Genomic DNA, 25,741 nt, shown 5'->3' on the forward strand with positions numbered 1-25,741 from the left:
GTGTTTTGACAAACACATACAGTTGTGTCACCACCACCATAATTAAGAACACTTCCATCACCTTCAAAAGTTCCCTCATGCTCTTTTGTAGTTATCTCCTCCCTATTCCCCTATCCCAACCTCCTTGCAACAACTGATCTTTTGTCAGTCTCTTTAATTTTGCCTATTTCCAAATGTCAGATACATTGGATCATTTTGTATATAGCCTTTTGAATCAGGATCCTTTCACATAGCATAATACATTGAATTGTGTATCAGTTCATTTTTTTATTGCTGAGTAGTATTTGATAATTTGAATATACCATGGTTTGTTTATCCATTGACCCATTGAAGGATATTTTGGTTGTTTCTGTGTTGTGGCCATTATGAATAAAACTATTATAAATATTCCCATACAGTTTTTCTGTGTGTGTGAACATGTTTTTTCAGTAAAAGTTTTGACAGGTAATATTTCTACTTACTACCAAAAAGGGGCATGGGAAATAAAATATGTAATTCCAAAAACATTATTTCAAGCAGCTTCAGTATCAAGAGTATCTACAGTAGGCAAGAGTTTTTCAAGGACAGAGAGAATATTTGATGAAATTTGTAAGTTATTCCATGGGAAAAGGATAATTCTTAATAAGATAGGTTAGAATTACTAAATTCAGATAAATTGGTTTCAGGATATTTTACTAAACAGGCAATCCTCAATTTACAATCTCTAGTTCAAAAATATTTTATATTATAAAATATCAAGAGGTAAATTCAGGGCCTCAGTTCCTGGCTTCTTTTGGAACAATTGGTCTTTGTCTTGATTCAGGCAGCTGTGATATTCAACAATTGCCTCTTAGTGTTTTCAACAAATGGGGGTTGGGCGGTAGGGAGGCTGTTCTCTTGTTCTCTGTTTGCACTGGGAGAGCCCAAGTTGGGTCAAATAAAGGCAGCCTTGCAAATAGTCTTCTTTTGAACCACCAGACAGATCAAATAATGATAATTCTCTGGAAATGGGGCTTCGAAGGAGCTCCAGCCCTGTTCTTTCCTCTACAGTTGCTGCTAGGCTGCTGGTTTTCACCTTGATTGTGAAGAGAGGTGGTGGGAATAGAGCAAGTTAAAATGCCACAAAGCTCTGAGTTCTCACAAGATTCAGCATTTTTTTTTTTTTTTTTTTTTCTGAGAAAACACTCCTTGAATTGTTGCAAGCTTTGGTTAAGTTATGAAAGTTAATTCTGACTGACCATTTTTGCCAGTATTCTCATTGCTTCTATGGAGAAGACAATTTTTGGAGATTTCCTAACCCCACCATTTGTGCTCATGTCACCCTATCCGCTATTTTTTAAAGGGTTTGCCTGGTGATCCTGGTTACCCTGGTGAACCCGGAAGGGATGGTGAAAAGGTAAGAATTTTAATACTTTGAAGTGACTGGTTTAGTCTAGCTAAAATAATCCTTTTCTTCTCTCAAGCTTGAATTATAAATGGAAAACGTCTACATAACTAGCTTTTATATTCAAAATATTCCTTCTTTATTCATCTTTTGCTCATTTTTCTTTTATACCACACTTGCTAAATTTTCTTCCATTGCCATAAATCACAGTCCATGTTGCAGAAATACATTAAGCATTGTTTAACTTTAGCATCTCCACTGTGAAAAGTCATTGCCTTTACTTTGAGCATGTGTCGGCAAAGCTTTTTTTTCCGCAAAGAGAATTCAGCACTATTTTAGTGAGGTCCTCTTACGAAAAAGGCTTATAGCTGTGAATGTAGAACGTCGCCACTAAACATTTCCATTCTGTATGCAATTATTGTCTGTAAGTCTGTGGCTAATTCTTTTTTTTTTTTTTTTTTTTTTTGGAGACGGAGTTTCGCTCTGTCTCCCAGGCTGGAGTGCAGTGGCCGGATCTCAGCTCACTGCAAGCTCCGCCTCCCGGGTTTACGCCATTCTCCTGCCTCAGCCTCCCGAGTAGCTGGGAGTATAGGCGCCTGTCTGTGGCTAATTCTTTGTTGTTTTTCCCCCCTACTGGGCCAATGCAGCCTGACTGAGGTCAATTATTTAGTTACCTATTTTTCAAATGACTTTGAAACATTGTATGAAGCACACAATTACCAGAGTTTTAGCAGGTCACAAAATAACCAGTACTCCAATCCCTCTTGTCTTTAATTGCTTTGTATCAAAAACTGAAAGCTTTTTTGTTTTTCAGGCAAGGAAGGAAAGGCCTTACAAACTTGAATGTAGGCAGAAGGCACATATTTTAATGGTGGTTTATTTCTAAATTAGGTCTAAGTTCTAGCATGGCTTAAAAGGCACAATTAGCATAAAGGGAGGTAGGAAATACTCAGATAAAATGGTTTTTTGTCAAGTAGTATTTGTATATAGATGGATGGCTTCTATGAACAAGACTAGAGTCAGAATAGAAGTATGAAAAAGACCATCCTTGTGTCTTGGCCAGTAGTGGAGTAACATTTGAATATTGAATATTGTGTTTTTTCCATGCTGTTATAGCTACTAATCAACGATAAAAGTTCTATCTGAACTTGTCTTTCATTAGCTTCCAAGAGCAAGCTCACAAAAGCAATTCAGAGTTACTAGCTATTATTGATGATAGTTAAGTCCATCGCATCTGAAATATCTGTCACTAATAGAAATGACACTACATTTATGTCCTTGGCTAGTTTTACAAGGAGAAATATGGCTAAATGTAAAAAAAAAAATGTAAGTTTTTCACTGATTCTAGTGCTACCATTTTTTTCTATTATCTTCTTTATAGAGTATTTGTAGTTGGCTAAAAATAGGAATCTTAAAAATCAAAAAAACATTACAACTAGAAATACCTTAAAACTCTGGTCCAAAAATCTTTATTCTTTGTATATAAACTGGAGAAGTTAATTAACTTGGTCAATATTATATAGCTAGTAAATCTGAGACAACATCACAGGTTAGGCTTAGCTCAGAATTGTTTCATTACTTCATGTTGCATTTCTCATTTGAGGTATTTTATGATTGATTTCTGGGTCTTTTTGAAAAGTTTCTCTTATATTCTTGAGGAAATTGATGTTTTCATGTGAATTTTACTAACCTATTTACAATTGAATTGAACAGGGCCAAAAAGGTGACATTGGCCCACCTGGACCTCCTGGACTTGTAAGTTTTTTTTTAGTATTCATTTATCAAAATTTATTAATGCATTATCATTTTTGTGCCTTAATTGCATACTCCCTACTTTTTCTTCATAGAACAGAAAATTTCAAGTCATTATCAATTTCTACTGGCTTAAAAGTCTTTATATCTAAAAACTTCAGTAACGTTGACCTCAAGGTCTTGTATTGTTCTGCCTATGCATTACTTCTGCGTGGTAAAGGTCTAAAATTATGGCTTTGGGTTGTTTTACTTCATGATTGCCAGATCACTTCTCAAGCAACCAGCAGGTGGTGCAAGTGTTGCTTACAAAGGTTCAATGAAAACAACAACAAAACAAAACTTGGGGAAGTTGGGGTGGGGTGGGGTTTTGGTCCTTTCCCCTGCAGAGCTCAGGAGAAAGATAGATTTGGTCTTAATAGGTTTTCTAAATTTGTAATTGTCTGATTCACACCTCTTTCTTTCCTGAGTGTGTGCTTTCTAGGGACTTTTAATAACGCACGTAGGAAGCTGCTTTATGAAAGAATAATTGGGAGTGGGGGAGCTACAGAATTTCTGTCATGTTTGTGTTCACTATGAAATTTAAGTCAACTGTACTTCCAGTCTTATTAGGAATAAAATATCGTTGCTGAGGTTTAACATATTGGTTTTTCTTTGGTTGAAATTTAGTAAGACTCTTGACTTCAAACTGCATTGAAGCCGCAACAGTGCGAATGTTGGAAAACTTATGTGTCCAGACATGTTAGTAACATTAATTTAATTCTTATTATCCATAGTGAGTCTCAGTTATTAATACTTAGGACTGTACTAAATCTAATGAGGATATACTTAAAGAAGATCTTAGATTTTTTTTATTCACTTTCATTTTAAAATCAGCTTCACTCCTCTAGGAAATAATCTCTTTATAAAATGAGAAGATAAAATTTTAATACATATCAGAAGAAATGGAAATTTTGAGAGTACAGTCCTATTTAGCAGCCCAGTTTCCTTTTGAATCACTATTCCAATCCTAAGTCCCACAACTTTTTGTCTCCTTTTGTGTGAATGTTTCTTATATCCATCCAATAGAGACAGGATGAAATATCATACTGCTACTAGGTGTTAATTTGTACATCAGACTGGCAGTCTCTTAAATCTGATGTTCATTTACCTTTATAGGTCTATAAGAAGAATTTTTAAATATTTAATTTATTTAATACTAAGTTTTTAAGAAAATACTTGAGTTACAAGAATACAGAGTAAAAAGGAATGATTAATTAGTTGGGTTTAATCAATAAAGAAAAGATGGGTTTTATTTTTAAATTTCTTTTGGTATATAGTAGGTATATATATTTATGGGGTAGTTTTCTTTTTTAAAGGAAGAAATAAATGTGGGTTAATAAAGGGAAAGATTGGGGAAAGGCATTACACATGTTTGGAATGGAATATGCAAAGACATAGACAAGAATGTGCAAGTTGAATGAAATGATTAGAATCAGACAGACTTCACTATAATAAAACTTTATTGTAAGACATAATAGGAGATTAAATAGGTGAGAGAGGTATTGGAAGTGAAAAGTGACTTACAGTTCAGGATTAAAAGTAGCAGCACTTGTAGTAAAAAGTAGTGAGCAATTTTGAGTCCTTAAGCAGAATAGTTAACACACGCACACAAATGGTTTTTGAGGAAGCATATCCTAACAATAGATTGGAATTCAAGGGACAAGATCAGAGGTGCTTCTGTTACTCTAAGTGTGAGTTGATGATACAGTTGTGGCAACAGGAATCAAGGGGGCAAATTGGAGAGATGTTTTCTGTAAAGAATTGTCAGGCTTAGGAGACTGGAATTAATTGAATGTGAATTATAGGAGAAGAGACATCAAAAATACTTTTAGTTTTATACGCCTTGGGCTCAGGAACATGGTAATGTTGTTACTTATATTGGACATTTTCTAATCAGTTGGAGGATGGGAGCGATACGGAATGTGATTCATAAACTATGTGAAAATGATGACATTGCAATCATATGTAGCTCCCATAGTATTTTCAGGAGAACAAGGCTTTTCTTCTTTGCATTTCTTTATTTTTTTTTTCTTTTGTAATAAAGGTAATTCCTAGACCTGGGACTGGTATAACTATAGGAGAAAAAGGAAACATTGGGTTGCCTGGCTTGCCCGGGGAAAAAGGAGAGCGAGGATTTCCTGGAATACAGGGTCCACCTGGCCTTCCTGGACCTCCAGGTAAATGAGATTGCATTTATGGCCTTGTGCTTATAGCATGCTTACTAATCCATGTATACTTTTTATCAGATCAGTTCCATGGTAAGCATGGAAGTAGAAGACACAAATCCTTTTTAATTGACAGGTACTTCCCAAATCTCACTATACCGTCTCTCACCATATTACTCACTTGTACTTTAAAAAAGCCTAAATGAATAGTGTCCTTTAATCCTAAGATTCCCGTTTCTACATTTTATTTTTTATTGATACATAATTGCACATATTTATGGGATACATGTGATATTTTAATACGTGGGTACAATGTATGGTGATCAAATCAAGGTAACTAGAATATCCGTTACCTTAAGTATTTATCTTTTCTTTATGTTGGGAACATTCAAAATCTTCTCTTCTAGCTGTTTTGAAATATACAATAAGTTGTTGTTAACTGTTGTGAATCCACTGTGCTATGAAACACTGTAACTTACTGCTTCTATCTAACTATATGTTTGTACTCATTAACCAACCTTTCTTCATTACCCCTGACCCTTCCCAGCCCCTGGTAACCATCATTCTCTCTACCTCCATGAGATCAACTTTTTTCTTAACCTCCTACATAAGAATGAGAACATGCATTTGTATTTGCCTTTCTGTGCCTGGCTTATTTCACTTAACGTAATGTCCTTCAGGTTCATCCATATTGCTGAAAATGACAGAACTTCGTTCTTTTATGGCCGAATAATATTCCATTGTGTATTTATACCACATTTCCTTTATCTGTTCATCCACTGATGAACATTCAGGTTGATTTCATATCTTGGCTGTTATGAATAGTGCTGCAATAAACATGGGAGCACTATTTGAATTACTCTTTGAATTACTAATTTATTTTCTTTTGGATATATACCCAGACATGAGATTGCTGGAACATATGGTAGTTCTATTTTTAGTTTTTTGAAGAACCTCCATACTTTTCTTCATAATGGTTGCATTAATTTACATTCCCACCAACAGTGTATGAGTTCTCTCTTCTCTGCATCCTTGCAGCATTCTGTTATTTTTTGTCTTTTTGATGATAGCCATATTAACTGGGGTACATTTTATTATTACTATATTATACCAAACAATTCTGAGATTTAATAGGCAAATCATCACACTTTTCATGCTAATAGGGAAGGATATTCTCCCCAAGTAATGCCTAGTTTTGCAAGATTTCCTGTATAAAAATGGCAAGCAGCATTATCCACCTAAAATTTCAGAAACACCTAACTGGAAATCCCCATGGTGATTTTGTTATAAAATAAAATCTTAGAGCTCAATACTGAGTTTTATATTATTGCCTTTGAAAACACACAGTATAGTGGAACATTTCTAATTTGGCCACAAATTGAGTACTGCCCTTATCTAGAATGTTTATTTGGATGTTCTCTGACATAGGGTAATAATAGTGATGTATGTAAAATATCCAGATGTATGTGGTACAGTGCCTGGCACACATACATATTCAATAAATTATTATTCCTTTTCCTTCAAAAATATGTGGCTAATGAAATACAAAATGATGAGATGAGTGATAGTGATCTTTCCCAAGAGAAAGAAAATAAATATAGGTTCCATTATGCTCTAAATGTGAACTTCAGATTCCTAATCTCAAGATAGTGAACTAAATACATACTGTATCTGGAAAATTGAAATAAAGAATTACCTCAGAATGCAGTAAAAGAGATAAGGAGTTGGGAAGTATGAATGAAAAGTTAAGAAGTATAAAGGATAAACTTAGAAGCTCCAAAATTATCTCATGAGGGAGGCCAAGAAGGAAAGAATGGGACAAGAGTCAGCATTTGAAAAAAATAATGGCTGAGAACTTCCATCTATTAAAAAAACACATACATCACTATGGAAAAGCTCATGGAGCACTAAGCAAGAGTAAAATAATAGTAATGCAAAGGCCCATAACTAGACACATTGTAGGGATATTTCAGAATTCAGGGATAAAAAGAAGCACTTAAAAACTATTTGAGAACAAAAAGCCGATCACCTACAAAGCAGAGTCAGAGGATGATAATGGAGCACATTTTCAAAGTGATAAGGACAAATTACTATGAATTAGGGATTCTGTGTTATACTAAACTATCATCCTAATGTGAAGATGAGATACATAGGAAGTTTAACACCTTCAGACTGTCTCTGAAATAGTTACTGGAGGTTTTACTCCAAAAAGAAAAAAAGGAATTCTGGATAAAATGAGAATAGCGGTAGGATGCAAGAACCAAAGCTTAGAAAATATATTAGTAAAGCATATTAAGTCTAAATCAGTACTGGTCATTTTTTAAAAAGGTGTTTTAAGTAACAACTTGGAGCTATAATTGTAAACATTATTAACCTGTGATGTGTAGATGCAGAAAGAATAAAGAGAAGTGTTTTGTCTTGTTAGGGAAAGATAATATAATTCTTGTTAACTGTATAAATTTTTAGAAATATATAGGTTTAAGTACATAGGTTAAAATATTAATAGTAGCCACTAGAGAAGAATAGAAATAAAATGTGTAACTTACACACCAATTGAAGAAAGAAAATGACTAAAAATCTCTTATATCGTGTAAGTTAGGATTGGGGCAAAATAAAGACAAATCTGGGCAAATAGAAAATAAAATATAAGATGACAAGAAGAAGTTAAATATAAGTCAGTAACTCCAACAAATTTGAAAGAACTAAACACTGATTAAAAGACACTGACTAAAATTGAAATTAAAAATACCTATATATAGTGCGTAGTAGACATATCTAAAGCAAAGTGACAGATATAATCTGAAAATAATGCAATATATACTGGGCAAATGCTATACATAAAACTGGTTTAGCAGTTCTAATATAGTATGAAATATAATTAAATGGAAAATTTGAAACTATAATAATTCTGGAAGAAAATGCAGGAAAAACTCTTCTGGACATTGACCTAGGCAAAGATTATGACTAAGACCTCAAAAGTAAATGCAACCAAAACAAAAATATACAATTGGGACTTAATTAAACTAAAGAGCTTCTGCACAGCTAAAGAAACAATCAATGGAGTAAATAGCCTACAGAATTGGTGAAAATATTTGTAAACTATGCATCTGGCAAAGGACTAGTATCCAGAATCTATTAATATAAGGAACTTGAACAAATCAATAAGAGAAAAAAAAACCCCATTAAAAACTGGGCAAAAGACATGAACAGAACACTTCTTAAAATAAGACATACATGTGGCCAACAAACATGAAAAAAATACTTAACATCGCTAATCAGCAAATAAATGCAAAGTCAAACCACAATGAGATACTAACTCAAACGTTAGAATGGCTATTATTAAAAAGGCATAAAATAACAAATTTGGGCAAGAATGTGGAGGTCATAGTTATATATTGTTGGTGGGAATTTAAATTAGTTCAACTACTGTGGAAAGCAGTTTGGAGATTTTTCGAAGAACTACAAGTAGAACTAGCATTCCACCCAGCAGTCGCACTACTGGGTATCTACCCAAAGGAAATCATTCTACAAAAAGACACGTGCACTCATATGTTCATTGCAGCAGTATTCATCATAGCAAAGTCATGGAATCATCCTAAGTGTTCATCAGAAGTGGATTGGATAAAGAAAATGTGGTACATATGCACTATGGAAGAATATGCAGCCATACAAACAATGAAATCATGTCCTTTGCAGCAACACGAATGCAGATGAAGGCCATTACCCTAAGTGAAATAACTCAGAAATAGAAAACCAAATACCATCTGTCTTCACTTAGAAGTGGGAGATAAACAATAGGTATGCATGGACATAAAGATGGAAACAATAGACATAGGAGGCTCCAAAAGTTGGGGAGATTGAAAAGCTACTTATTGAGTACATAGTCACTAGTCACTATTTGGGTGATGAGTTCACTGGAAGCCTAAATGCCACCATCATGCAATATGCCCCTGTATTACTAACAAAGCTTCGTATGTACTTCCTGAATCTAAAATAAAAAAGAGACATTCATATGGATAAATAGATAAATCATATCACAATGATTTAAAATTTATGAATATGTATCTAACAATATAGCTTTGAATGTATAAAGTGAAAACTGATAGCATATGGGAAATAAACTGACAAATCCCAACATATCAAGTAGGTAAAAAATAAGGTTATAAATGATTTGAGCAACACAATTGAGCTGTATATATGGGGGAAAGAGAAATACTTTGTGTGCAGCAGAGAATATGCATTCTTTTTAAACATACATGGAATATTTAAAGAAATTCATTCTATTAGAACATAAAGAATTATTTAAAAATTACATGCATGTCATTCTCTGTGATCACAGTGAAATAAAATAACAAATTTACAACAAAATCACCAAAAATGTTTACAATTGTATATTAAGAAACAATATAAATATTTCTAGACATAAAAAAGAAACAAAAGGAAATGACAGACTACCGAATGCTAAACAACAATGAAAGCACCTCATATCAAAACTCATTAATATAGCGAAATCAGTACCTTTCTCACAAAATCAGAAAGACTAAAACGAAATGACTTAAATTTTTGAAAAAAGAAACAAGCACGAACAGAAGGAAAAGCTCGATAAAGATAAAAATAAAAATTAATAAATAGAAAACAAACTAAAAATGTAATTGGATAGGGAAAATAAAAGATATTTTGAGTGAGAAGAGTTTGAAATTAACAAGTTTGCAAATACAATCAAGATAAAAATGAAAAAAGGCACAAATATAATCAGTAAAGAAAAAGATCATTATAAAAATCAAATTTTAAATTACAAGAAAACTATAAATGTGTTAAAATATTTTAAATTTGGAAAAAATATAAATTTATCATGAAACAGGAAACAAATTAATTAAAAATGTTTTGAGAAAGTAGGAAACCTCAGTAGATCAATTACCATAGAATATTTTAAAATGTTAGAGATCTCCATGAAAATGCATTGGTTGTATGGGTGGTTTTATCATTTTACAAACGAATTCTACCAAGCTGTCAAAAAGCAGATAATTCCCAAATTTTAAACTATTTTCAGGACATTAAAAAAAATAAAGTTGGTGACAAAACCAATACCAGCCACTGCAAAAACATGCCAAATTGTAAAGACCATCGATGCTATGAAGAGACTGCAGCAACTAACGAGCAAAATAACCAGCTAACATCATAATGACAGGATCAAATTCACACATAACAATATTAACCTTAAATGTAAGTGTAAATGGGCTAAATGCTCCAATTAAAAGACACAGACTGGCAAATTGGATAGAGTCAAGACCCATCAGTGTGCTGTATTCAGGAGACCCATCTCACGTGCAGAGACACATAGGCTCAAAATACAGGGATGGAAGAATATCTACCAAGAAAATGGAAAACAAAAAAAGTCAGGGGTTGCAATCCTAATCTCTGATAAAACAGACTTTAAACCAACAAAGATCAAAAGAGACAAAGAAGGCCATTACATAATGGTAAAGAGATCAATTCAACAAGAAGAGCTAACTATCCTAAATATATATGCACCCAACACAGGAGCACCCAGATTCATAAAGCAAGTCCTTAGACACCTACAAAGAGACTTAGACTCCCACACAATAATAGTGGGAGACTTTAACACCCCACTGTCAACATTAGACAGATCAAGGAGACAGAAAGTTAAAAAGGATATGCAGGAATTGAACTCAGCTCTGCAGCAAGCAGACCTAATAGACATCTACAGAACTCTCCACCCCAAATCAACAGAATATACATTCTTCTCAGCACCACATCACACTTATTCCAAAATTGACTACATAGTTGGAAGTAAAGCACTGCTCAGCAAATGTAAAAAAACAGAAATTATAACAAACTGTCTCTCAGATCACAGTGCAATCAAACTAGAACTCAGGATTAAGAAACTCACTCAAAACTGCTCAAATACATGGAAACTGAACAATCTGCTGCTGAATGAATACTGGGTATATAACGAAATGAAGGCAGAAATAAAGATGTTCTTTGAAACCAACGAGAACAAAGATACAACATATCAGAATCTCTGGGACACATTTAAAGCAGTGTGTAGAGGGAAATTTATAGCACTAAATGCCCACAAGAGAAAGCAGGAAAGACCTAAAATTGACACCCTAACATCACAGTGAAAAGAACTAGAGAAGCAAGAGCAAACACATTCAAAAGCTGGCAGAAGGCAAGAAATAACTAAGATCGGAATAGAACTGTGATAGAGACACAAAAAACCCTCCAAAAAAATCAATGAATCCAGGAGTTGGTTTTTTGAAAAGATCAACAAAATTGATAGACCACTAGCAAGACTAATAACGAAGAAAAGAGAGAAGAATCAAATAGATGCAGTAAAAAATGATAAAGGGGATATCACCACCGATCCCACAGCAATACAAACTGCTATCAGAGAGTACTATAAACACCTCTATGGAAATAAACTAGAAAATCTAGAAGAAATGGATAAATTCCTGGACACATACACCCTCCCAAGACTAAACCAGGAAGAAGTTGAATCCCTGAATAGACCCATAACAAGCTCTGAAATTGAGACAATAATTAATAGCCTACCAACCAAAAAAAGTCCAGGACCAGACGGATTCACAGCCGAATTCTACCAGAGTTACATGGAGGAGCTATTCCAATCAATAGAAAAAGAGGGAATCCTCCCTAATTCATTTTGTGAAGCCAGCATCATCCTGATACCAAAGCCTGGCAGAGACACAACAAAAAAAGAGAATTTTAGACCAATATCCCTGATGAACATCGATGCAAAAATCCACAATAAAATACTGGCAGACTAAATCCAGTAGCACATCAAAAAGCTTATCCACCATGATCAAGTGGGCTTCATCCCTGGGATGCAAGGCTGGTTCAACATATGCAAATCAATGAACATAATCCAACATATAAACAGAACCATAGACAAAAACCACATGATTATCTGAATAGATGCAGAAAAGGCCTTTGACAAAATTCAACAGCCCTTCTTGCTAAAAACTAACTAGGTATTGATGGAACATATATCAAGATAATAAGAGCTATTTATGACAAACCCACAGCCAATATCATACTGAATGTGCAAAAACTGGAAGCATTCCCTTTGAAACCTGGCACAAGACAGGGATGCCCTCTCTCACCACTCCTATTCAACATAGTGTTGGAAGTTCTGGCCAGGGCAATCAGGCAGGAGGAAGAAATAAAGGGTATTCAATTAGGAAAAGAGGAAGTCAAATTGTCCCTGTTTGCAGATGACATGACTGTATATTTAGAAAACCCCATTGTCTCAGCCCAAAATCTCCTTAAGCTGATAAGAAACTTCAGCAAAGTCTCAGGATACAAAATCAATGTAAAAATCACAAGCATTCTTATACACTATCAACAGACAAACAGAGAGCCAAATCATGAGTGAATTCCCATTCACAATTGCTTCAAAGAGAATAAAATACCTAGGAATCCAACTTACAAGGGATGTGAAGAGCTCTTCAAGGAGAACTGCAAACCACGCTCAACAAAATGAAAAGAGGACACAAACAAATGGAAGAACATTCCATGCTCATGCATAGGAAGAATCAATATCATGAAAATGGCCATACTGCCCAAGGTAATTTATAGATTCAATGCCATCCCCATCAAGCTACCAATGACTTTCTTCACAGAATTGGAACAAACTGCTTTAAAGTTCATATGGAACCAGAAAAGAGCCCGCATTGCCAAGACAATCCTAAGCCAAAAGAACAAAGCTGGAGGCATCACACTACGTGACTTCAAACTATACTGCAAGGCTACAGTAACCAAAACAGCATGGTACTGGTACCAAAACAGAGATGTAGACCAATGGAACAGAAAAGAGGCCTCAGAAATAACACCACATATCTATAAGCATCTGATCTTTGACAAACCTGACAAAAACAAGAAATGGGGAAAGGATTCCCTATTTAATAAATAGTGCTGTGAAAACTGGCTAGCCATTTGTAGAAAGCTGAAACTGGATCGCTTCCTTACACCTTATACAAAAATTAATTCAAGATGGATTAAAGACTTAAATGATAGACCTAAAACCATAGAAACCCTAGAAGAAAACCTAGGCAATACCATTCAGGACATAGGCATGGGCAAGGGTTTCATGTCTAAAACACCAAAAGCAATGGCAACAAAAGCCAAAATAGACAACTGGGATCTAATTAAACTAAAGAACTTCTGCACAGCAGAAGAAACTACCATCAGATTGAACAGGCAGCCTGCAGAATGGGAGACATTTTTTGCAATCTACCCATCTGACAAAGGGCTAATATCCAGAATCTACAAAGAACTCAAACAAACTTACATGAAAAAAAGAACCCCATCAAAAAGTGGGCAAAGGATATGAACAGGCACTTCTTAAAAGAAGACATTTATGTAGCCAACAGACACATGAGAAAATGCTCATCACCACTGGCCATCGGAGAAATGCAAATCAAAACCACAATGAGATACCATCTCACACCCGTTAGAATGGTGATCATTAAAAAGTCAGAAAACAACAGGTACTGGAGAGGATGTGGAGAAATAGGAACACTTTTACACTGTTGGTGGGACTGTAAACTAGTTCCACCATTGTGGAAAACAGGAAGGGGATCGTCACACACCGGGGCCTGTCGTGGGGTGGGAGGAGGTGTGAGGGTGGAGGGATAGAATTAGGAGATATACCTAATGTAAATGACGAGTTAATGGGTGCAGCACACCAACATGGCACATGGATATATATGTAACAAACATGCATGTTGTGCACATGTATCCTAGAACTTAAAGTAAAAAAACAAAAACAAACAAAAGAAAAACACCAAAAAAAAAGGCAAAAGGTATGCTATAAAATAACAACAAAAAAAGTCAGTTTAATAGCATTGATACTAAACAACTAAGGAGATAACACTAGCAATAACCCAGTCTAATTTATGAACGTAGAAGCAATAATCCTAAATATCCAGAAACATATTAAATTATATGATATTATGACCAAGTAGATTTTACTCCAAGATTGCAAGGATGGATTGAGGTTACTGTGATTGAGTACATTGACAGAGTAAAAGAAAACAGGCCAACAGATGCGGAAAAATTAGTCAATACAATTCAATACCCATTCATTTTTAAAAGAAAGCTAAACCTCTTAAACTAGAATTAAAAGAGAGTTACGTTAACTTGATGAATCTATCTGCAGGACTGTATGGGAAATGTCATGCTTTGTGGTGAAACATCAGGAACATTTTTATTCAAGTCAGAAATAAGATCAAGATACTTAGAGTTACCAATGCTGTTTGTCCTTAAAGTGGAGATCCTAGCCCATGCACTAAATCTGGAAGAAAAAATGGTGGTAAGAATGGGGAAAAAGCCCAAATTTCAGTTATTCAGAGACCATCTGATTATCTACCAGAAAGCTTTAAAAAATCCATTGACAAATTCCCAGATCTTAAAGAGAGTATGTGTGCAAGATGGCCAGATCTGAGTAGCATACTTAATTTGCCTTCCTCTTCACCAGCAAACATGTAAGAGAAAAAAATACACTTCACAATTGTAATAGTATTAAAATGCACAGTAGTTATAAAAGAAACCCATGAATAACCCCAACAATACATGTGTAAGACTTTTTTGCAGAATTTTGTAAATTATTATTAAATAATATAAAATTACTAAATAAATGGAGAAATAAACTTAATTATTACTCGATGTGAAAAACCAATATTATAAACAGTTGATTCTACCAAAAAATAATCTTTAAATTCAAATTAATCCCATTCAGAATCCCAACCAGTTTTTGAAAATGAAACTGACAAGTTGATTCTAAAATTTATTTAGAAAAGTAAATTTGTAAGTGTAGTGAAGATGGTTTTAAAAAAGAACAAAGATGAGCATAGTTTCCTTAGCAGTTTTGGAAACATTATTAAGTTATAGCAACTAAAATGTGTGTTAATGGTGCATGAATCACCAGTGTAACAGAAGAATGTCCAGAAACAGAGCCATGTTTATATGGGAACTTCAAAATACCTTTTTATGTTGTTAATGACTTTCTGGTATTTTTAAGATTATCAGATCATAGTGTCAAAGGATGGGGTTACTAGTAATTTCCAAAAGTAATAAAGCTACTTTAAATTATTATTTCCTACCCTCAAACTGTTACTTACATCCTTTGAAATTTTTCAGCCTTTTTTTCAGAGTTTTGAATCTCCTAGAAAAAAAAATATAACCAGAATTATATGTTAAAGGAAGATCTTATCATTATCTAATGTCTCAATGATAACTAACGTAACATCTCTAAGATGAGATCATTTTGATCACTTTTTTGAATCTTAGGGGCTGCAGTTGTGGGTCCTCCTGGCCCTCCTGGATTTCCTGGAGAAAGGGGTCAGAAAGGTGATGAAGGACCACCTGGAATTTCCATTCCTGGACCTCCTGGACTTGATGGACAGCCTGGGGCTCCTGGGCTTCCAGGGCCTCCTGGCCCTCCTGGACCTCACATCCCTCCTAGTAAGCTATATTTTTCTCCTATTAAGTTCTTTTTTTGTTTTTGTTTATTTTGTTTATAAGTAACTCTAGCTAAAGGTTGGCCTCATTTGTTGCATTTCTGATATCTAAGAAATTCTACTACTGCTTTACTTTTTGGGTTTTGGTAGTTCTTGGATGTTTACATTTGCTCTTCAAATAGTATTTATCAACAATGTTATATTTTCCTTTTGCTTATAGGTACTTGTATTTCTTCAGAGAAGTAACTGAAAAGCTTGTCAGGCTTTCTTTTGTTTAATCTTCTTGATATTTCACAACAATTAGCTTACTATTCTTTCTTTATCTTACTCAGGTGATGAGATATGTGAAGCAGGCCCTCCAGGCCCCCCAGGATCTCCAGGTGATAAAGGACTCCAAGGAGAACAAGGAATGAAAGGTTTGATCTCCAGACATACTCATTTCTTCATTTTCTTCATTCTTTCAAATCATCAGCAAAATCCCCTGTATCATCCGTCACACCTTAGCCACTGATTCCCATGATCATACCCCAAGACCATCTCATTACCAATAGTGTTATACTTACATGATCTTGGTTTCATGCATCCCATTTTTTGCATCGTTCTCTTCTTTCTAGCTTACTACCTCTAGTAACCTGACTCCAGCAATACTCCAACCCCACTGAGACCTAGCAACTTTGACTAATGCTTAACTTTTTGATGTCCTTTCTTCCCTCTTAACCTAGCTTAAATTCCATTATCAATCACTGTAATCAATTCTTTTCATAAATCCATGATTCCTTTGCCCTTCTCTCACTTCATTATACTCACTTGGAACAAAAGCATTATCCAAATTTCCACATTTTCTGAGCCTGCACTTTTTCTTCTCTTCTCAAATTTTAGCAGTTCCTCCCCTATTCTGACCTTGCTTCCTATTTCACTGACCAATTAAAGCAGTAACAAGAGAACTTTCACAGATTGTCACCACCATATTTACTTACCTACTTGTGCCTGTGCTCATAGTCTCCCTTCTTGCATATAACTACTGCTCCTATCTAAAGCCAGTTCTTCTATTTATACAATAGGTTCCATTTCCTCTTATTTCCCCAAGGATTTTTTTCCAGCAATTTTTGCCTCTCCCACATCACCAATTTTTTCCCTCTCTATTCAGTCATTCCCAGGAGCATACAAATATGCTTTTTTCACCTATCTAAAAAAAGTAGGGTAATCCTACATTCCCTGCCAGCTGGTTCTCTATTTTTCTATTCCCATTTGCAACAAAACTTGCTAAGAATTTTCTACTCTCCTCTTGTTTTCTCTTAAACATAACTCCAATCAGGATTTTATCCCCTCTTCCCCCAACACCCCACTGCCTACCACTCCACAAATGCTGGTCAGTTGCCAGCAGTCTATATCCTGCTAATCCAAATGTCAGGTCTGTCCTTTTTTTGCTTGCTTTTTGCCTTCTTTAAACATTTGCATCCCTTGGCTTTCAGTACATTACATTTCTTGTTCTTTTTCATTCCTCTGTGGTGTACATACGTGTGTGTGCGTGTATGTGTATCCATCTAATTACCATCTAAACCAAAATATAGAACATTTTCAGGACCCTGGAAGACTCTTGTACTCCCTACTCAGTACCCCCCAAAGGTAATCACTATTTTATCCTCTGGCATATATTAATTTGCCTAATCTTGAACTTTGTGTACATGGAATTATACTGTATGAGCTCTTTTATGTCTGGTTTCTTTAGCTAAATATAATATATGTGAGATATATCTATGTTTTTGTTTGTTGCAGTATTTTTCCACCATTCTTTGGTTTTCCACTGCACATTACCTCAGTATTCTAGTGTTGATGGACATTTGGTCTGGAGCTATTGTGAATAAAGCTGTCATAAATATTCTTGTACATGTATTTTTTGTAGGACATAAACACTAATTTTTATTGGAGATATATCTGGAAATTGAATTGCTGGATTACAGGGTAGGTGTAGGTTTTGTTTCATAGATATTACCAAACCATGTTCCAAAGTGATTTTTGTTAGCATTTGCTTAGTGACTTGATTATGAACTACTTTCTTTTGGTTTTTATATTCTCTTTTGTAAAGTGCCTGTGTTTATCTTTAATTTTATTATTGGATATATGTATTAAAACTATCTTCTCTTTTGTTAACTTTTGTTTAACAAAAGTTGCTAATTAAATGAAATCAAATTAATCAATGTCCTGTTTTATCGTTAGTACTTTTTATGCACCGTTTTAGAAATCTTTACTTACCTCAAAGGTCTTATGATATTCCTCTGTGTTTTCTTCTAGACACTTTATTGTTTACCTTTCGCATTTTGATCTTTCTTCAATTAATTTTTGTGTGTAGTTTGGAGTAGGGATCAAAGTTCATTTTTCCCATATGGATGTCCAGTTGAGTCAGTACTATAGAACAAAAGATCATCAATTATCCCAATGAATTGCATTAGCACTTTTTTGTAGATCATATGACCATATGTGTGTAGGTCTGTTTCTGACTGCTGTATTCTCTTCTGTTGTTTCATTAGTCTCTCCTTGCACCAATGCAATGCTATCTTAATTACTGTGGCTTTATTGTAATTCTTGGATATTCTAGGTTCTTTGCATTTTTGTATGCATCTTAGAATTATCTATCCAACTTTTAAGTTTAAAATGCTCCAAGATTGAATCCTTGTTCTTCTTTTCTATCTAAACTCATTTATTCAGTCTCGTGATTGTTAATACCACCTAATTGCCCAGGACTTCCAAATTTATACCTCCTATCCAGATATAACTGTTTTCCTCTAGATTTGTGTATCCATTTGCCTAGTCAACATTTTGAATTTGACATCCTGATCAAACTGAAGTCTTGATTTCTGCCACCTCCTCCCCATAGTTGCTCCACTCACATCTTATGCTTCTTACTTAAAAAGCAGGCCACTTTAGTCTTCTAGTTGCTCATGCTGAGAACCTTGGAGTCATCCTTGATTCCCCTCTTCTTTTGTATTTCATATATGATCCATGAGACCATCCCATTGGCTCTACTTTCAGATATGTCTATAATCTAACCGGTTCTCATCATTTTCATTGCAGTCACTCTGGGATGAGCTACCACCATCTCTCTCCTAGATCGTTGCGACAGTAGCCACTTAAGTGGTTACCCTGTTTCCATCATTGCCTTTAGAGGCTATTAACATAGCAGCTAGAGTCATCCCTTAAAAACTTAAGTTATAACAAGTTGCTTTTTTAAAAAAAAATTTCTACTAGATTCTCATTTCACTCACAGTAAAAACCACAGCCTTTATGTTTCTTATATGCCTATATGCCATTAGTTGTAAACTGTCAACTTTCTGACCTTGTTCCCCTCCCTCATTCTGCTCTAGCAATCTGGTCGGCTTGCTGTTCCTCGTATATACCAAACATGGCTATTCTTTCTGCTTGGAATGTTCTACACTCTCATGCACATGTCATGTCCTTTAAGTTTTATCACATATCAACTTCTCAATCAAGTCTATCCTGACTACCCTATTTAAAATTGCAACCCCCCACCCTTCCCTGAGTATAGTTTTATCATATATCAACTTCTCAATCAAGTCTATCCTGACTACCCTATTTAAAATTGCAATCCCCCACCCTTCCCTGGCATACTCAATACCACTTACGTAGTTCTGTTTTTTCCTATAAAAATAATATCTTTTAAAGCATATTAAATATTTAATATATATTTAATTTTTTTTTAGAAAGGGTCTTGCTCTGTCACCCAATCTGGAGTGCAGTGGTGCAATCACAGCTCACTGCAGCCTTGATCTCCTAAGTCTCAAGCAATCCTCCCACCTCAACCTCCTGGGTACCTGGCGAGTACAGGCATGCACCACCATGCCTGGCTAATGTTTTTATTTTTTCTGTAGAGATGGGGTTTCGCCATGTTGGCCAGGCTGGTCTCGAACTCCTGACCTCAAGCTATCTGCCTGCCTCAGCCTCCCAAAGTGCTGGGGTTACAGGCATAAGCCACTACACCCTGCCTATACTTAATATTATATTAAAATATTTCATATATACATTTTGATAATTCATTTCTTTTATTGATTATTATCCCTTTCCCCTGGTAGAATGTGAGGCATGTAGACCTGAATTTTTATCCATGACTTTTATCTTTTGCTCACCAGTGTAACACAAGCATCTGGAACAGTTCTTGGCACACAGTAAGCACTCAGCAATTTATTTGTCATGAATTGATTCAGGATATAGGCTTCTCCAATCACACCATTAAGTGGAAATGCTGTCCCTTAGTGCTGACATTTTTAGAACCAATCTATTGAAGGTATATGTACCCCTTTCAGTAACATTTGTTTGTTATTATGATTTCACTAGGTGACAAAGGTGACACTTGCTTCAACTGCATTGGAACTGGTATTTCAGGGCCTCCAGGTCAACCTGGTTTGCCAGGTCTCCCAGGTCCTCCAGGTAAACCATTCTGCCTCAGGGCAACCTTCTAAATATTTTTTGGCTAGATTTTGTAGAGCTTATACTTTTAGAATGTTACCGTTTCTCATTTTTATAGCTAGTCACTCATATCTATAAATAATTAAGTATGAAATGCCTCTATTTGTTATCAAATTAATTATGCTCTTGTTTCTAATACCTGAAGCTACCAACATTTTCTATTAAAGCATTTTGACAATATAATTTCGGGAAATATATCTTCCCCATTTTCCATATGAAGAAGAAAATCACTTATACAGAGTCAGACTTCTTTTTTCCAGAATACTGGGAGAAAAGTTCATAATACCTAGCCCCTGAATATAGTTTCCAGTGGCAGAGATTCCAGTCATTGGGGATGTATCACATGTTGTCGTTCAGGAATAGGGGTTCTATCGGAGTTTGACAATCAACTGCCAGTATTCCTCTCTCTATATATAACTCATCTATCCCCCTTTCCAGTCAAAACTGTATGTGATATCTGTCAGACCCTCAACTGTTTCATTTAACTGCCCCTTAGGATATCCCAGTATTCTCTTGAAATTACATTTTATGTTGAGTCAGGGCTGGGAATAGAGACCAGATCTCTTACCTTTCTGTCTAGTGAGTCTATGAAGGACACCAATTCATTTGGAGTTTGGGAATACTTTCAACAAATCTTGTAGACGTTATTGGACGTTAGTAATCTAGCCTTGTACCTCTAGTCTTATGGTTCTCAAACTTGAGAGTGCATCACCTGGAGGGCTTTTTGAAGCCCAGACTGCTGAGCCTCACTCTCAAAGTTTCTGATTCAGTAGACCTGGATGAAGGCTCAAGAATTAGCATTTCTAATTAGTAGCCAGGTGGTGATGATGCCACTGGTCCAGGAATCCATTTGGAGAACCACTGCTTTAGTAATGTTTCCTCTAGTCTTTGGGCTGCAAATGTTTCTCATAAACCAAATTTCAGGGAATGACAAACCAAAGAAAGGACTGGTAAGGATCTACGAAAACTGCATAAGTCAGAACAAAGATATTCAGACCTTTTCATAATTTTTTTCTCCCTTTGGCAAATGAAAACATCATAGGAACCCAGGAAACGTTGTGCATAGTATTTGCTAGTTGCAAGGTCTGAGAAGGACTGCTTTGGAGTTGGAAGTTTCTTAGGATACAATATTGTATGTAACATGAAATGTTAAATTTATTTTAAAAAGGATGATTATCTCATTTTGAGAACATAAAAGGAAAATACAAATGTGACTTAAATGGGATTGAATGGGATTCTTATTTTAAAAACTTGACTTTCTGACTTGATGATTTCTGTATGAGCTTTGTCAGGAGTTCAAGCTCAAAGCTTACATTATTATATGTGTGTGTGTGTGTGTTTGTGTGTGTGTGTGTTAGGATCCCTTGGTTTCCCTGGACAGAAAGGTGAAAAAGGACAAGCTGGTGCAACTGGTTCCAAAGGATTACCAGTAAGTTTTGAGTATATTATAAAACAAAAAGAAGTAGAAGGAAGGCATTTTACACATTGATTTTCAATTATTCATATACATACACACGTATATAATTTCATTTTTCTATTAAGTTGTACTTTGTTTGATTCCTTGACTATTCCTGACTCATATGCCTCACTTGATTCAGCCCTTTGTACATTAAATGTTATTGGGTGGGTTGAAGGGGTAAACTGGAGAGAAGAAAATGTTAGAAAAAAAGAAACTGATTTTCTTTTTCTCTTTCTTCTTTTTCCACTCTTTCTCTTTTTTTCCTTACCCACTTCAGGGCATTCCAGGAGCTCCAGGTGCTCCAGGCTTTCCTGGATCTAAAGGTGAACCTGGTGATATCCTCACTTTTCCAGGAATGAAGGGTGACAAAGGAGAGTTGGGTTCCCCTGGAGCTCCAGGGCTTCCTGGTTTACCTGGCACTCCTGGACAGGATGGATTGCCAGGGCTTCCTGGCCCGAAAGGAGAGCCTGTGAGTTGGTTTGATGTTTTTCGTTTTGTGATGTTAAATTTTCACTTAGAAATGTTTTCTAAGTTAATTTAAAGGATGGGCCTGATGCTGAGATAAACACCCAATCAATGCTTAAAACAGTGTGACCATACAGTAATGGCACATTGTTACTGACTGTAGGGTTTCTTCACTACTCTTTTCTTTCACTTGTTTTGTAAACTTATTTTTCTTAACCCTTTAATATTGAATAATATTTTCTATGAATAGGTGGGCAAGAGGTTAAGATGTTTATGAGACAGTATAAGGTTCCCCATCTCTTAACCCCCACATATCTTTCCCTGGGTTTATTTAAACCTCATGACTGGGTATGGTGGCTCACGCCTGTAATCCCAGCACTTTGCGTGGCCGAGGTGGGTGGATCACCTGAGGTCAGGAGTTCGAGACCAGCCTGGCCAACATGGTGAAACCCCGTCTCTACTAAAAACACAAAAATTAGCCGGGCATGGTGTTGGGCACCTGTACTCCCAACTACTCGGGAGGCTGAGGCAGGAGAATCACTTGAACCCGGGAAGCAGAGGTTGCAGTGAGCCTAGATTGCACCACTGCACTCCAGCCTGGACAACAAGAGCAAAACTCCATCACAATAAATAAATAAATAAACCTCATAACCAGCAATTTAACTTGTTTCTCTCTCCCTCTCTCTGTCTCTCTCTCTCTCTCTCTCTATATATATATATATACACACACACATATATATATAGTAAGCTTAGAGATCAGTACAAGTAGATAACCATGTTCAATGTGCCACAGAACTGAAAGATTTAACATAAATGAACAATCTTATTTTGTACATAGCACACAGCCCAGGATATTTAGGTAGGAAGTGATATTTTATAATGTTATCTAGACTATAACCCTTCTGACTTACTCTAAAATGTAAGCTGCATAAAGCCAGAGTTTTTTTGTATTTTTGGTTTTCTGTTGTATGACCAGCACTTGACACATAGTAGGAGCCCAAAAATATTTGTTGGAGGAATGAGTAAGTGGAATGATCACATATACCATCCCATAATACCACTCATTTGTATAGCTTTTAAGAAGAACTATTTATGGCTATAGCCTTTCCCCAGTTGTATTCAGTACCAACCTACAGATAGTTGTTGTATCTATATGTTTCTGTATTAAACTTTTCCCTTTTTAGGGTGGAATTACTTTTAAGGGTGAAAGAGGTCCCCCTGGGAACCCAGGTTTACCAGGCCTCCCAGGGAATATAGGGCCTATGGGTCCTCCTGGTTTTGGCCCTCCAGGCCCAGTAGGTGAAAAAGGCATACAAGGTGTGGCAGGAAATCCAGGCCAGCCAGGAATACCAGGTAAGTCTACTGTGTTTTGTGTTAAATTTGGTGCTTAAAAACAGAAATTTATTATGTTTTGGCTACTCATGGCTTCCTTTCCCAAGAAGTGTGATTCCCTGGCCATTTATATTTGAACTCTTCAGAGCATCTTAGCAAGGGATCACAATGTTTTTTGTAAGGGGGTTTCTCTTTAAATCTTCTCTGACTGTTTCATTGTTACTGTTAATTTTGTTCTTTTAAGTACATGATACATAATGCAAAGTTTAATAAATAATTATAGCAGGAACACACAGGTAACTACCACACACATCAAAAAATATAATGTTACCAGCATCCTAGAAACCCCTAACCTTCTCTCCCTGTCATTTCCTAATCACAAGTCCCTTCTTCCTCTACTGTCTTGACTTTTACATAATTTTCTTCCATTACCCCTCTATTTTGTGACCTCTGTATGCATTTTTAAACAGAGTATTTTAATTTTGTTTCTTTTTGAACTTCATGTTAAAGGAATCATAGGGTAAGTGTTTTCTATATTAACTTTTTGTGTGGCTATATATAGTATGTTAATTTTTATTGCTATATAGTATTTCATTATACGTATGTTTGTGTGTGTGTGTGCGTGTGTGTGTGTGTGTTTTACAGTTGATTGATCCATTCTATTGCTAATGGTCAATTGGGTTATTTACAGTTTGGATCTATTATGAATAATGCTTCTGTGTACAGTCATATAGATAGATAGGTAGATAGATAGATCCCTATATCTCTTTGTGTTCATGTGCTCACACTTCTCTAGGGCAAGAGTTGGCAAACTACAGAACTACAGTCCATGGACCACATCCAGCCTACCACCTGTTATAAATAAAAGTTTTATGTGAACACTTCCCCAACCATTCACCTTTGTCTGTGGTTGTTTTTGCACTACAACTGAAGAGTTGAGTAGTTGCTACAGAGACCGTATGGTCCACAAAGCCTAAAGTATTTACTCCGGTCCTTTACACAAAATGCTTACCAATACCTGGGCTAGGTTATGTGTTTAAGATTAGCATTTTCAAAGCATAGGATAAGTGCATCTTCCACTTGAGTGGATAATTACAAACTATATCCAGACCAATTGTACCAATTTTTAACTACCACAAGCAGTGTTGAACATTTTATGTTGATTTACATCCTTGGAAACATTTTGTATTGTCAGACTTTTACCTTTTTGCCAATCTGTTGAGTGTGATATTTTGCATTTCTCTGATTATATTAAAGTTTAGCACCTTTTCATGTGTTTATTGGTCATTTGAATTTGCTTTTGTGAAATGCCTAATCAAGTACTTTGACCAATTTTATATTGGATTTTTTTTATTGATTTAGAAGAGTTATTTATATATTCTGTGTATTAGTTCTTAGTTACCTATGTATTTTGTGAAAAGAAATCTTTACCTATTGTGGCTTGCTATTTTTACTCTGTATGGTGTCTTCAATGAGCAGAAAACAACTTTTACATCATCAAAATTATCAATCTTTTCTCTCATGGTTAGTGCTTTTTGTGTCATGTTTAGGAAATCTTTTTTTTTTTTTTTCTTGAGCCGATTTCAAGTTCATGTTTCCATTAATAAGAAGTAGATACACTTGAACTTTGCACGTGTAAAACCTAAATGTACCTATTAGCCAAAAGAAGTATTTTCCTTGTTTACTACAGTTTGATTTTTAATGCTCTTTTGGCCTACATTTTAAAAATACTTACATAGATAATACCCTGTTTTAGGGTTTTCTAAAATGGACAGATGGGTATGATAGATAGATAGATAGATAAACAGATAGATAGATAAGAGGTGATTTATTATGGGAATTGACTTACATGATTATGGAGGCTGGGAAGTCCCACAGTAGGTCACCTGTAAGTTGAAGAACTAGGGAAGCCAGTAGCTTGGCTCAGTCCTAGTCTGAATGCCTGAGAACCTGAGTGGCTGCTAGTGCAAGTCCCAGAATCTGAAAGCCAGAGAACCCGTAGTTGTGATGTCCAAGGGTAGGAGAGGATGGGTGTACCAGTTTCAAAAGAGAGAGAGCAGTGAATTCACCTTTTTTTCTGCCTTTTTTGTTGTATCCGGTCCCTCAGCTGATTGGATGGTACCCACACACATTGGGTGAGGGTCGATCATCCTTATTCATTTCACTGATTCAAATGTCAGTC

The 25,741-nt window shown here is 35.5% G+C and overlaps 1 protein-coding gene across 6 annotated transcripts in view; it reads left to right on the forward strand.

Annotated features, from left to right (window-relative positions):
* COL4A5 (collagen type IV alpha 5 chain) overlaps positions 1 to 25,741 on the forward strand; it is a 269,789-nt gene that overhangs the window by 145,381 nt on the left and 98,667 nt on the right. For all 6 annotated transcript variants that reach the window (XR_007722723.1, XM_050777164.1, XM_050777166.1 and 3 more), the window contains 9 exons: positions 1,322 to 1,375; positions 3,077 to 3,118; positions 5,199 to 5,331; positions 15,652 to 15,825; positions 16,154 to 16,237; positions 20,172 to 20,264; positions 21,662 to 21,732; positions 22,040 to 22,231; positions 23,412 to 23,580. Coding sequence is in view for 5 of the 6 variants with exons in the window: in XM_050777164.1 (XP_050633121.1) it covers positions 1,322 to 1,375; positions 3,077 to 3,118; positions 5,199 to 5,331; positions 15,652 to 15,825; positions 16,154 to 16,237; positions 20,172 to 20,264; positions 21,662 to 21,732; positions 22,040 to 22,231; positions 23,412 to 23,580 (1,012 nt within the window). In the remaining variant the exon portion in view is untranslated. The remainder of the gene's footprint in view (positions 1 to 1,321; positions 1,376 to 3,076; positions 3,119 to 5,198; positions 5,332 to 15,651; positions 15,826 to 16,153; positions 16,238 to 20,171; positions 20,265 to 21,661; positions 21,733 to 22,039; positions 22,232 to 23,411; positions 23,581 to 25,741) is intronic.

The sequence above is a fragment of the Macaca thibetana genome, chromosome X (genome assembly GCF_024542745.1).
Source record: "Macaca thibetana thibetana isolate TM-01 chromosome X, ASM2454274v1, whole genome shotgun sequence".
Classification (NCBI taxonomy): Eukaryota; Metazoa; Chordata; class Mammalia; order Primates; family Cercopithecidae; genus Macaca; species Macaca thibetana.